The sequence below is a fragment of the Equus asinus genome, chromosome 21 (genome assembly GCF_041296235.1).
Source record: "Equus asinus isolate D_3611 breed Donkey chromosome 21, EquAss-T2T_v2, whole genome shotgun sequence".
NCBI lineage: Eukaryota > Metazoa > Chordata > Mammalia > Perissodactyla > Equidae > Equus > Equus asinus.
The window spans coordinates 94784902-94799667 of record NC_091810.1 but is presented as its reverse complement, the minus strand read 5'-3'; the positions used below and the strand labels follow the sequence as shown (position 1 = coordinate 94799667).

At 36.9% G+C, this 14766-nt stretch overlaps 1 protein-coding gene across 3 annotated transcripts in view; it reads right to left on the bottom strand.

Moving 5' to 3' along the window:
* Positions 1 to 14766, bottom strand: part of EIF2A (eukaryotic translation initiation factor 2A) — a 35507-nt gene that overhangs the window by 12266 nt on the left and 8475 nt on the right. For 2 of the 3 annotated variants that reach the window (XM_014838568.3, XM_070493661.1), the window contains 8 exons: positions 14687 to 14756; positions 9572 to 9646; positions 6884 to 7002; positions 5124 to 5223; positions 4687 to 4769; positions 1699 to 1772; positions 1412 to 1556; positions 1095 to 1211 (listed from right to left, as the gene is read on the bottom strand). In XM_014838568.3, coding sequence (XP_014694054.1) covers positions 1095 to 1211; positions 1412 to 1556; positions 1699 to 1772; positions 4687 to 4769; positions 5124 to 5223; positions 6884 to 7002; positions 9572 to 9646; positions 14687 to 14756 — 783 coding nt within the window. The remainder of the gene's footprint in view (positions 1 to 1094; positions 1212 to 1411; positions 1557 to 1698; positions 1773 to 4686; positions 4770 to 5123; positions 5224 to 6883; positions 7003 to 9571; positions 9647 to 14686; positions 14757 to 14766) is intronic. The other variant, XM_070493662.1, reaches the window with a different exon arrangement.

Sequence of the window (14766 nt, the reverse complement as noted above, 5' to 3'; positions counted from 1 at the left end):
CTTTATACAGGGGACACCTGCCATAGCATGGCTTACCATGCTGTGCTATGACGGCACCCGGGATCCAAACTGGTGAACCCCAAGCCGCCAAAGCAAAATGTGCGAACTTAACCACTGTACCACCGGGCCAGCCCCAGTGGCTGTTATTTATACTGTGACTTCATCTATATGAGCAGAGATGATTCTATTTTCTCCTTCAAAACTGTATACTTAATTCTTTTGACCAGTTACACTGATTAGTTCTTTCAGAATGTTAAATAATAGTGGAGTGGGGAGTCATCCTTGTTCTGTTTCTGACTTCAATGGGAATACATAGTTTTTTGTAAGGAAGGCTACCTTACTTTTACATGTCCAATTAAAAATGAAAAAATTAAGAGAGTTGCCAGAATTTTAAAATTGTATGATTTTACAGTTAATTTAGCTCATCAAAACAAAAGATGGGGGCCGGCATGGTGGTGCAGTGGCTAAGTTCGCACATTCCGCTTCAGCGGCCTGGGGTTCACTGGTTCGGATCCCAGCTGGGGACACGGCACCACTTGGCAAGCCATGCTGTGGTAGGTGTCCCACGTATAAAGTAGAGGAAGATGGGCATGGATGTTACCTCAGGGCCAGTCTTCCTCAGCAAAAAAGAGGAGGATTGGCAGCAGATGTTAGCTCAGGGCTAGTCTTCCTCAACAAAAAGAGGAGGATTGGCAGCAGATGTTAGCTCAGGGCTAATCTTTCTCAAAAAACAAAACCAAACAAAAAGATGAAGTAGTAACATTCTTTAGTTCTGAAGATAGTGCTAAACTCACTAGATCAACTTGCTGTCCTAATAAGGTAAATAAGTCCCAAAAGAGCTACTACAAGGCGATTACCTCAATAAGCAAGTTCCCTACTGAAACGCTGGCATGACTAAATTACCTAATCGGATTCTGTCAAAATAAGGTATGTATGGGGAGATTTTAAGTTTCTTACGTAACAGGAGTTTTATCTTAAAGGTTATAAAATGTGAGTTTTATCACTTGCTCAAGAATTTAGAGGATATCATCTTTAAGGCACAACATGTTTTACTCTCCTTGTTTTCATCACAGGAGGCCTACTGGGGTACTCACGTAGCTGCACCACGGCGCTTTCTCCGTTTGTCGCAATGTAGTGCAGTGTCTGTTCCCCGTAGTAGGAAGCTCCTGTCTTGTCAACATCGGTGCTAGCTATTACCAACACAGCAGTAGCTAGACAGTAAAAACTTTAATTAGGTTTAAAACACAAATTAGCCTAAAAATGGTGGTAAGAAAAATATTAAAAAGTATAACAGAGCACATGTAAATTTTCATTAAATAAGCACTGATACCCTTTTTTTCTATATATGCAAAAATATAAGTCTAAATTAATACTTGATAAACAAAATGAGAGATAAATGTATTTATCATACCTTTTTTATTCCATAGCATTGTAACCTTATCAGCCTTAAAGAAACTTTTATTGGCTAAAGCTGCATGAGGTCCATCAAAGTTGGGGTACTGATATAATCTAACAAATGAAGGTGCACCCTTACTTCCTGGAACATAGACAGCCACCTACGATACACAGACATAAGTCATTACTTAATTTTTTGAAGCATGTAAACTAAGATGGACATGTTTTTACAGTTACTAAAAACAAGGAAAAGGTTTAATCCCAATATCCCACATAAATAAACAAAAACAATGTAGCAATTACCTTGTATGGCTGGGGTCCAGGTGATAACACAAAATCACTAATTTTTTGCAAATGCAATTTATTTGTGATTGTATCTAAAAAAAAGTAAATGGTGTTAGATTCATGAGAGAAGCTAACAGGAATATGTTAAATTCTGAATGCCTTATAAAAGGTTAATGCAACTGTATACTAATACTGCTCACTGTGGTCTCATGTAGGTAAGGTAGAGCAACACAGTGGAAAAAGCATGGGCTGGGCACAAGACAGGCCTGCCCTTGAATTCCTACTCAGCCACTTACTAGCTGTGACATTGGACAAGTAATGGAATTACATATCCAACTCCCAGTGACAAATTTTTTTTAATGATGATTTTTTTGTTGTTAAGGAAGATTCACCCTGAGCTAACATCTGTATCAATCTTCCTCTATTTTCTATGTGGGTCACTGCCACAGCATGGCCACCAAGGAGTGGTGTAGGTACGCTGTAGGTACGTGCCCGGGAACCAAACCCAGGCTGCCGAAGTGGAGTGCACAGAACTTAACCACTAGGCCACAGGGCTGGCCCAAGTGACTGATTTTAAGAGCACAGTGCCAGGTACACAGTATGTATTCAATAAATGTCAGTTCTCTTCTCTTCAACCTCTGCAATAAAGCAGTCTTAGAGCTCGTGAAGTGGGAAAGATGACTCTAGCCTGCTACTGTAGAATGTGGATACAGAAATTCTGTAACGAATGTGATAAACAGATACATGATAATGATGATCACAACAGTAACAATGGCTCATATTTATTGAGTGCCTCCTCTGTGCCAGGCAGTCAGAAGCCATGTTATAAACAATGCAGCTCCCCAAGTTAATGGGAGCAAAAACTGGCAGCCCCCTTCTTTTGGAATGCTCACCGAGGCCAGTAAGATAAGCAAGCAAACTAATCAAAATCAGCGGGGCAGGAATGAGTCTTGAAAACAAGAAAATGAGGTGCATGGCTAAGATTGTGTGCACGGTGCTCAAATCAACCTGCAGTCCATCTTTGGCACACGCAAACAGTTACCAATTCCCTTTCTACTTTAATACACTTGAAAGTGCACAGTCACTCTAAGGATAAAAGGAACTGCAAAACTTTTTTTCTTTAAATTATTTTCAGTAATCAAGTTATTGGTGTTATTGTTGGTATTGCCATTCTAAGAATACTATATATAGTTAATGTGGAACAAAGCAAATGAATAATGATAGTCATGTGCTGCAAAATGATGTTTTGGTCAATGACAGACTGCATATACAACTAAAAGATTAGTACTACATAGCTTAGGTGCTATGCCATCTAGGTGTGTGTAAGTACACTCTGATGTTCACACAATGACAGAATCGCCTAACGACGCAGTTCTCAGAACATATCCTCGTTGTTAAGTGACGCATGACTGTATGTGAATGTGACATTCTCAAACTATCTCCCCTAGTGTCCTAGAGAATCAGGATTCTTGTTGTAAACAAAAGGAAATACAGATATAAGATAAAAAAGAAAAAGAGACCTAGAAGCGATGATCAACACAGTAGCAATGAGAATTCCTTACACCCAGACTGTGGTTTCTAAACACAATTTTCTACTAAAAGGAACCAGAGTATTTTAGAGCATTGGCCAATTCCAGGTGTATAGCAGGAAATACACAAGATAATCCCTGAACGGCTTGTCTTACCGTATAGCAAAGAAGTCATTAAAGACTAATTGACCAAGGATGAGACAATTTGTGCATCAATAATGATAATAATTGCAATTGATTGAAACACATCATATATATTTAAATCCACAGTTCAGAAGGATGGGGGGGAACTAACTGGTTGTGATGGAGACTGCTAGAGAAAGAACTCATTATAGTAAAAGTGATAAAGGGAAAGAACACCTATCCTGCCTTTCCTATATAAATAGTACCTCTAGGAAACCAAATAGTAGATGAGGGAATTTCTCTTTATAGAAGTACTACAGCTAATAAATGAGAGGGAAGGGTGGATTAGAACATCATCAACTTGTAACCACTCACATAAAAATGGATCTAGGCGTTGAACATTAATGTCAACTAACTTCACAAAATTAAAGACAAGACATTACGTGCTTCTTGATAAAAGAACTTAATATCACCTTATGATGTCGTCTTGCCCTCATCTCCCCAAAAAAGAAGAACCTGAAGCTGACCGACTCTAGATCCAAACACCTATTTACAGGGGACAGATGAACTTGTTAAATTATAGGATGAGATACAATAGCAAAATTCAAACCACGGGAAAATATATAGGACAATAACCTTCTTTCTTAAATGATAAACTGCAAAGGAAGAAAAAAGGAGATGGAGAGAGCATCTATAGCTTAAAAGAAACTTAGAAGATATATCAATCAATTGCAATGTGAGGGACTTTATTTGTATCCTGAGTTTTAAAAAAATTATACCATTTGCAATTATTAGAAATTCGAACACTGTGATAATGATATGGTGGCTAACTTAAAAAAAAGTCAAGAGCCCTAATCTCCAGAGATACATACTGAAATATTTACAGGTAAAATTACATGACATCTAGCACTGCCTTTGGCAGAGTGAGAGAGACGGACAGATGTATGGACGAGGCAGGGTTGGTAACGGGTTGGTGGTTATTGGGACTAGGTGTCTATTTTTGAGTTTGAAATTCTACACAATAAAACATTTTAAAAACTTGTACCTGAATTTCAATAGCAACTAAACTCAGAAAAACGTATTCAAATGTCTTAACAGCAATTACCAGATAACAAAAGTTATTATTAAAAAAATCTTTGTGCTATAAAATTTCATTAGCTTTTAAGATTTCTAAGAGTTAATCAAATGAATTACTATAACAGCAATTGTTGATTAATATAGTAACAGTATTTAGGATGGGATATAAAGCAATCAAAACTGGATCCATTTATAGTAAGTAATATAATGCCATATAAGGCAATCAACACTGTATACATTTATACTAAATAATATTGTTTCATAAATCTTTCCATACTAAAATTGTTGCTTTCAAAGAAGTGAACTTCATTGTTGACATTTCGGGCACAAATAGTTTCATCTTCTGACCAGGATGGACACCTATATTGAAAAGAAAGAATACAAAAATAATTTAGACAAAATATAACATCACATAACATGTCAAGTTTGTGATATTGTTTACCATTTAAGGAAAAATACTTATAAATGATGTCAAGTCAGTTGCTAATAGTTTTAGCGTATGTAATAGGAAAATAGTGTCCCTTTTCATTCGAATACTAAACAAAAGAAAGAACAAGTTTTTACTCTATTACATTCCTACATACAAAATCCTTAAAAATCTAGATTTTGGTCTGACAAGTTATTTTCTAAGTCAATACCAGAGAAACAAGTATTATACAATGAAGATATTGAAAATATTTTGTAAATAACTAGCATTTTAAAGCACTTATTTACCAATTTTGCATTTTTTTCTGGTTGAAAGACTTTAAACATGTCCCAGTTTTCACATCATAAAGTTGTAGGTTGGGTATCCCAGCTGTGCCATCCTTAGAAGCTGCAATAAAAACAAGATTTGTTGTAGTAATTGTCTCCTAGTACTAGTAAAAAGATTTCCTTCTTAAAAAAATGAAGAGTTGCTTTAAATCGACTTTCCCCTCTAGCTTTAATTATAGATTTACTCATCCATTCCTAAAGCCATGGCGACATGACAGCTGTTTGACCAAAGTTCAGCATTTCTGAAATGAGCTAATTACTATAGATTTTAAGAATACTTAACCACAACTAGAAGGACCTGAAACTAAGATATACAACTATGTACCGGAGGATTTGGGGAGACAAAGCAGGAAAAAAAAAAAAAAACGATTGGCAACAGTTGTTAGCTGAGGTGCCAATCTTTAAAAAAGTACTTAAGAGATTTCTTATTTATTAAGTTTGACGTGTTTGCTGTTAAATGGCTTAAACTGTCCTATTATGAAAGCTTATATCTATAAGTCACACACACACAAAAGTTATGTTAAAACCATCCATGATTCTCAACGGATTCTCAATTGCTCTTTTATTTACTTGGAAAAGTAAGACTCATTAGAGTCCAAGCCTCTTGAAAGAACAAACTCAGAAAATTTATAACCCAAAAAGGAACTATTTTCTTCTATTTACCGAACAATATCCACATTTTTAGAAAATGATTCTTAAAATAACCCCCTAGGGCTGGCCCAGTGGCACAGCCGTCAAGCTTGCACGTTCCGCTTCGGGGGCCCGGGGTTCCCCGGTTCAGATCCCAGGTGTGAACATGGCACCGCTTCGCACGCCATGCTGTGGGAGGCGTCCCACATAGAAAGTAGAGGAAGATGGGCATGGATGTGAGCTCAGGGCCAGTCTTCCTCAGCAAAAGGATTGGCAGCAGATGTTAGCTCAGGGCTAATCTTCCTCAAAATAAATAAATAAGCCCCTAGACCAGTTCTCAATATTTTCCTACTCATCTCTGAAGCACGTGAAATGTTCACGTATTATATATCTTTAAATGTGTTAGAAATCAGCACACCATTCCCTCCTCTCTGTTGGACCACTCACATTTCTTAGATGTTGTGTCTACTGTACTTCCTCTTTCATTTATAATGATTATTGAAAGCCTTTTTTCATTTTACATTTTTTTTTTTGAGGAAGATTAGCCCTGAGCTAACTACTGCCAATCCTCCTCTTTTTGCTGAGGAAGACTGGCCCTGAGCTAACATCGTGCCCATCTTCCTCTACTTTATACGTGGGACGCCTACCACAGCATGGCTTTTGCCAAGCGGGGCCATGTCCACACCTGGGATCTGAACTGGTGAACCCCGGGCCGTGGAGAAGCGGAACGTGTGCACTTAAGCCCTACGCCACCGGCCCGGCCCCACCTTTCTTCACGTTAAAGGTCACTAGCATCCTTAATGTTTGAGACCTTCTCTATCTAGTGGTTATTTACTTTCTAAATTTTCCCTTAGCTCCTTCTCTTCCTCCATCTCATGATGGGTCTTTTCACTAACTTACTATACCTTGATATTACCTAAAGCTCATTGTACTTGGGGAACACAAGATTAACGGCTGATTAAAAACATTTACAAATACTATTTACTACCATAAAGATTAACTACTTTCCTATAAGGTTATAAACATTCTCTTTTTCCACACTGAGTTGAACTGGTCCTGTCAGAATATTTTTACAATTGGAAAATACTTACTAGTATAAGGCTGCCACGTTGCCAGGACAGTGTTTTTTGGCGAGAACTCAAGGCAAACTGCCTTTGGGAGGTTGAAGGAGTGCAGGAGTCTCTTGTTAGTGACATTGATAATATTTATTCTGGTTTCAAAAGAAATTACTTCAGCAATGAAATACTGTTTTATAATAGCCAGCATTATCCAAAACATTCATACTTCTTTTCAAATACAGATCACTCTAACTCTTCATTTTTCATAAAACTCAATTTTCAGTTAGTTCTAGAAAATATTCAATAAATACCTTAACTAAAAAAAAGTGCACATTTTACCAAAACACCCCTATATAAGGATAAGGCTGGTGTTGGGGAATAATACAGAATTAGCAGAAAGACACAAGAGATGATTCACGTTCCACGAACAACATGCCTTTAAGTGAACACAGAGCTAGACGAGCTGAGGTATAGAAAATCAGAAAGAAACAGACATGCTAAAGCAAAAGCATACTTTCCAGCTTGAATAAATGTGACCTGCAGCAGCCAGGGAAATCAGCAAGGAGACTTGCGATGTCTATAAAAATCTCAGAAGCAGTCTCCAAAAGCTGGGACTGTAAGAATGATTGTGCTAAGATAATGACAAAGATTACAATAGTAATAATAAAAGCAATTTCCATTTTTTGGATGCTTCCTATATACCATGTTCTGGTCTTAACACTTTACGTACATTTTCTCATTTAATCCTCACAACAGTCTTATAAGATAGGTATTATCATCTCCATTTTACTAATGGTGAGGCTTAGAAAAATTAAACGGTGTGATGATTTGCCCAAGATCATACAAACGATAAAGGCCACAGCCAAACTTTACACTAGTTTGGCCTGACTTGCTCTTATGTACTCTTTTGGGTAAAAAAAATTATACTCCATCTGATTCTAGAACTTGCTTAAAATTACTTTGTCCTACTCAAGTTTGAGGACACTGGATTAGGATAAGCAGAAATTGGTAAGAATAAATGATTATTGCATATTGTTCAAACACACACACATGAGATTCTTTACAACTTACTATAAATTACATATTTTAGAATTGCATGAAGCTTTCTTTTTTGCTGTTGTTGATAACCTTTAATAGTTATTCTTAGTGTAACAAAAGGTGTTTATCTTAATGAAAAAAACTCCACACATATTTAAGGAAAAATCAGTTCTAGTTTCCAGCTTAGTTAACCATGAACTCAGCAAAGACCACAATCAATACGCTACATCTGTTTCTCTTGCCCCAGGAATATTATACATCATTGTGGCCCCAGCATTTTAAGGAAATAAATGCTAGAACCAGGTATAGAAAATACCTTTTAAAAAGATGGGCACTGCATATGGGGATATATTAAAAGGATTCAGAGTTGAATCCAACAGAAAGCCAAGTGGGAATATGAATAAATATGTAAAATAATTAATTCTAACTGCCAAGGTGAAAAAAGACTTACTCAACAAACTCTAAGCCAATAGAATAAGGGATATCTCAAAAAGACAATAAACAATGGAAAGAGGTATGGTATGTCCATTAGATAGTAAATTTCTATTAACTCATTACTCAAATAGAAAACAAGTAAAATGTGGATTTAAGAAAACAAAACCCAAATACTCACAATAGCTTACACCAAAAGAAAGAAGAAAATATGAGTATCCTCTCTTTGAGGCTGAGATTAAGACTGTTATCTTAGCATTGTGGATAAGACTCAATATGACTATATTCTTAACAATATGAGAGCAGTTGGATTCAGTAACTTTAAAAAAATACAAAACTGATTAATACTTTAATTATAAAAGCTAATTCTGTCAGCTAAAGTCATAAAAAGTGAATCAACTAATTCAATACAATCTTTTTAGCATTAATTTTTAAAAATCATACGTTTAATCCAATCTGACCTGAGAGTTGAAGACTTCAGAATATATTACCACTGTGTAAAAAACATTTGAAATGTACTTTTCAAACTAATGTATGCATTTTCTCCCTTTTAAAAAACCTAAGATAGTGTATCTGGTTAAAAACAACAAAATAACTTTAAACCAAGCAACAAATATTTGGGCATTTTCCTCGTTCTGTGAACTGAAATGTTGTAGTGACTATGGAAAAATTAAAATGGATTGGTTTTCTCAGTGAAATTATGAGCATTAAATCAAAACGCTAGCATTTTTTGTGAGACCATTTTGTAATCTGATTATTTTATGTAATATAGAGGATACTAAACATACTTCTGAATAACTTATACTAAGATGATATACTTTATATACAATAAAACTAATAGTAATAACTGCAGGCAGTTGTTACTAATTTAACTGCAAGGCTACAATGTACCTAAATCGAAGGTAAACAAGCAAAGAGAATTATTCTCTAAGTGTTAACACAGAATTTAAGAAACCCTAACCAGGCATTTAGAGCACTATTGAAAACCACCTCTCAGCTTCTTCAGCATTAAATTGTCCTTTTTCATATGTTATTTTTAAACTCTTAAGTAACTAGATAAGTCATTACACATAAAAAGAAATGAACAACCTTGAAGTGTTCCATGGATGTTTTGTTGGAGATTATATCTATCTGCATCACGACATTAAAAGACAGAGTTTATTAATGACACCCAAACACATATTACTCAAATAATGAAGTTATGCTTTAGATTCATGAGACACACAAAATTTTATATAAATGAACACTAACTTTTCTCCGTCGCCCCAGGCAAACAAGGTCCCATCCTTACTAAAGGTATAGACTTTGCAATTTTTCCCAGATTCCCTGAAAATGACAAGAAAAAAAGTTTACATTAATAAGCATTAATACTTTTCAAAAACTCTTATTAAAAATCCACAATCTTACTACTAATTTAATGACCAAGAACTTACATAAATTTCGGAAATTAATTCCAAAATGCTTTAGTCTACCAAAATACTTTCTCTCTTAAACTGCAGTGCCAACAACCACTGTAAAGTAAGCTAGAAACTGATTTCATACCAACAGATCAATCTTAAGAAAGAAAGAGGGGCTGGCCCCATGGCTGAGCGGTTAAGTTCCCGCGATCTGCTTCGGCAGCCCAGGGTTTCACATGTTCCAATCCTGGGCACAGACATGGCATTGCTCTCCAGGCCATACTGAGGCACCGTCCCACATGCCACAACTACAAGGACCCACAATTAAAATATACAACTATGTGCTGGGGGGATTTGGGGAGAAAAAGCAGGAAAAAAAAAAAGAAGGTTGGCAACAGATGTTAGCTCAGGTGCCAATCTTTTAAAAAAGAAAGAAAGAAAGAAAGAGAGCCCTTTTGGGTGAATAACCAGTTGGTGTGAAAATCCCAAAATTTAAGGAAATGTGCAAGTTACCAGCTGTCAGCCCTGATCTTGAGAGGGCCGAAGGATTTCAACATAGAGACTTTGTGAAGAATGTCCCAGACCACCTGAGTAACAAAACAATGATGGATAGAATATCCTCGAGTGGCCAACAAGTGCCCCTGGATTTGAAGGATAAAGACCTTCTACCAATTTCTCATGAGTAGAGACAGAAAGCATAACAACAAGAGGATCTTCACACCAAATAAATGCAGATGCAGGATTCTGTACAAAAACAGACCTGTGGAAACTGGACTTCCTGGCAATACACTATCAAATGATCAAAACTCTAAGTACTGTATCTCTCAACTGGAGATGGCTACTATGAGTCCCTCTCCCAGTGATAATGAAGACGCAAAGAGAAGCGTGGATGTGTGTACACACAGATATCCATACATGTGGTCACAACAGATGAGAACTTTGTGGACAATAAATATTTGAACTATTAAATAGTGCACTGAGAGCTGACCAGTGCATCCCCCTTAAACTGGATACTATCTTTGCGTTAATTTATCTGCAGATGACATTTGTGTTTCTGTAATCACACAACAATAGAAGCTTATACTCAGTTTGTAGTTACTGAAACATTTTTTTCTCTCTCTCACATAAACAGCTATGATCAAGATGTCCTCCATCCTATACTTGTCAACTCATTTCTGAACCTTAAGGCAGATAATTTACAATTATCATATAAAATTCCACCCAGGTTTGGCCTATTATTCTAGCCTACTGAGATCTATTTACAGTTTGATTTTCTCTTTTAAAATATTAGTCATTCTGTACAGATTTATGTAATGGATAAACTATAAAATATCATCCTAAACTATCATCTGAATTAACTCTAAGAATGTTGAATGAGCTCTGAACAAGATCCTTAACAGTCCTTCCCTCAAACTAAAATCAACTCATTAATCAGCTGACTTCACAGCTCTTAACCAACGACAACTGTCATTACCATCATCCAACCAAAAGACTTTCTCATTTTTCAGATACTTTGCTAAAATCATGTCTACAGTTCTTTCTTGATGTCTGGAAATTGTACTCAGAAAGGAAATGAGATAAGCTTGAAACAATTTGTTCTCAGCAAGCTCATTTTGACTCTAATAATCACCCCATTTATCTCAATGATTATAAAGTGTCCTTTTAATATGTCATTCTAAGCATTATGTTTAAGACTGAAGGCAAGCTTAACAGACTATCCAGAATTCAATTCTTTTCTTAATCTTGGCAACTGGGAAATTTTGTCTATTTCCTTCTAGTACGATCTTTCAAATAAAAAACTTCAAATATAGACAAAAATAGAGAAAAAGTATGATAACCCACCCATGCACCTATCACCAAGTTTAAATAACTATTAACTCATGGCCCATTTTGTTTACTCTCTACTTTCATATTTAATGCCAGAATATTTTAAAGCAAAACCAGATGTCATATCATTTTACTCTATACTTCAGTATGCATCTCAGACTGATGAGGACGTTTTTGAAAAACACAATCACTACTATGCCACTTCATCTTGCAAAATTACCAACTCCTTACTATCATTTAATACCTAGTACTTGGATATCTCGGTTTTTAAAAGAGGCCCAGGTCATTCTAATATGCCTCCAAATTTGAGAACCATTCATCTAAAAGCTTGATTAGAATCAAGTTTTCTTAACCTTCACAGAAGGTTAGTACCATGTAGTTCCTACTGCACTTCCCCAGGAGACATGTAATGTCTTCCAGTTCTACTCTTAGTGATGCTGCCATTGTACTGCACTCATTATGTGCCTCCTCAGCTTCATCTAACCCTTCCTGCTGCCAGGGGACAGCTATTCAATGCAGACACCTGGCCACCTCACCTCCTAACACCACTGGTTGTCTCAAGATTCGCCAGGAGTGAGGGCCACCTTCCAGCACAGCTTCCCTTATGCCTGCTGCAGTAGCAGGAAGAGGAGCTCAGCACTCAGATTCAACCCAGACAGACCAAGAGAGGCTCCGGCTGCATGCACATTTCTTACCGTCCCTCTCCACAACAGACTGTTCTGAGGCACGGTGGCTCCCCAGAGCCCCTCTGGAGACACACTGCATGACAAAGCAACCTGGCTGTGTTTTGCAAATCTGTGCCCAGTTCAGGGCACCCCATGTTATATTTGCTTTCACTTCTTCCTTGCCTCTTTCCCTTTTCCTCTCATTTCTGCTGCCTTGGGATCCCACACTCCAATGCAATGCAGCAAAAAGCTTTAACACAGACTCTTGTTTTCTAGAGCAGTGCTTTTCAAATACTAGCATGCATACAAATCACCTGAGAATCTGGTTAAAATAAAGATTCTGATTCAGTAAGCTGGGTAGGGCCTAGATGTTACATTTCTGCACTGGTTCAAGGTGATGCCAATATGGCTGGTCTTGGGCCCACATTTCCTCTAACAAGGTTCTAGAGGACAAGGTCTAATAAAAGTTGGTCAACAGATTCAGGTGATGCCAACCTGATTATCAAGTTCCTCATCAACAGTTCATTTAATAGTTTCAGCATCTTTTGACATTAGCGGTTCTCAAAGTGGGGTTTCCAGACTTGCAGTATCAGCATTACCCGGGAACTTGTTCCGAATTCCAATTCTTGGGCCCCACCCCAGATCTCATGAATCGGAAAATCTGGGGAGGGATGATTCAGATGCATGCTAAAGTTTGAGAACCACTGATATGTGATTTCTTTAGGATTACAAAATGCTGATTATCTAATCCCATCATTCTTTATGCATTTATTAACTGGAATTCTTCATAAAGAAGTATTCCTCATCAACAATCTGGTTACTCTGAAAAACAGTCTGTACGGGAAAGGCGAGATAAATGCTTGATTCCTTCTCTTTATCAGTTTTCAAGGTGCTCAGCAAGGACCCCATCAACCTCCAGTGCTGACCAGTAAGATCTGGAGGGAGGGGATTTGGGGGAGTGATTATATATACTTGACATGTCTTAATCCTCTTAGTCACAGTTCTTCTTAATGCTCAAACTATCCCTCTTAGGTTCGTGTGACCCCTTCAAACTGACTCCCGTGACCCTTGAACAGAGCCCCAGCCGTCTTTTATAGCTCCCTTGTTTTCTGGCTTAGACGTCTCTAGCTCAGCTCCTACATTTTATGTCTCAGACCTGGAGTCGGCCACTTCCCCAAGGAACTGGCTCCTTTTGGAGAAGAACGGTGTTGAGAAGATCACAATCTGTGAGGCAGCGGGATTCACTGCTACTAGGTCATTGCTGCTTCTAGACCTTCTCAATGGACAGAACCAGAAAATACAAACGATTTTATGAAAAGAAATCATGAGTTCATATTGATATATGCAAGTCCATCCCTTTACTCTTACACAGAAAATCTTGTTTCCTAATGACATTACTGTAACTATTTGTTTTATCCTACAACAGATTTAAAATGACAGTATCAACTTTCAGTTAACAACAAAACTATTGAATGCATTTAAGAATTTTGCAGGTCATCATAAGGTTATACCACCAACTTATTATAAAGCTAGGTTCACTTGTTTCTGTTTTCCATTTTAACTTTTTTAATTTAAAACCACTACATGATCCAAAGTCAAAACTATATATACCAAAATTCATTCACAGACATGCCCCCTGCATCCTGCAACTCTCTCTCCCCCTACAGATAATCACTTTTATTAGTTTTTGGCTTACCCTTTCATTGTTTCTTTTTGGGAAAAATATATCTATATCTATCTAGCTATATATTATATATATATTTTAGTATTTCCTTCCTTTCTTATATCTGTCTCATTCTCTGATTTCATGACGATTATAGGCAGTGGTTTGGTGATCAGTCTGGAAGATTTCCTCATTCTCTAAGATAAAATTCTGAGCTAAAGGCTTGACCTCAATTACACTATGGTCTACACTTTCTCTTTTAAACCTTCTGAAGCTATTACAGTCGTCCCTCAGTATCTGCGGGAGATTGGTGCCAGGACTCCCCACTGGGGATATCAAAATCTGCCGATGCTCAAGTCTCTTATATAAAATGGCGTAGTATTTGCATATAACCTACGTACATCTTCCCATATCCTTTAAGTCATCCCTAGATTACTTATAATACCTAAAACAATGTAAATGCTATATAAATAGTTGTTACGCTGTATTGTTTAGGGAATAATGACAAGAAAAAAAGTCTGTACATGTTCAGTACAAACGCAACCATCGTAGGCCTTTCAAACCGTGGTTGGTCGAATCTAAGGATGTGGAACCTGCAGAAACGAAGGGCCAACTGCATGTATTTTCAAATCTAAAGATCATTTTTCTTGATAGAGAACATGCATTCTTTCCGTCTTCTGTTAATATTATACAATACACCCAAAGAAACTAGCTTATCTGTCTTTTTTCTTTCTTATTCAGAATAAAACCACAAAAACAATTTAGAATGTATTGTATAGTTCCCTATAACACCACCCAACAAAATAAACCATACCTTGGCAACACTGTGCTTTCTGTAAAATGTGGTGGTCCGTTCACCATGTACAGTCCTTCTGATCCTCGGACTAAAGAAAT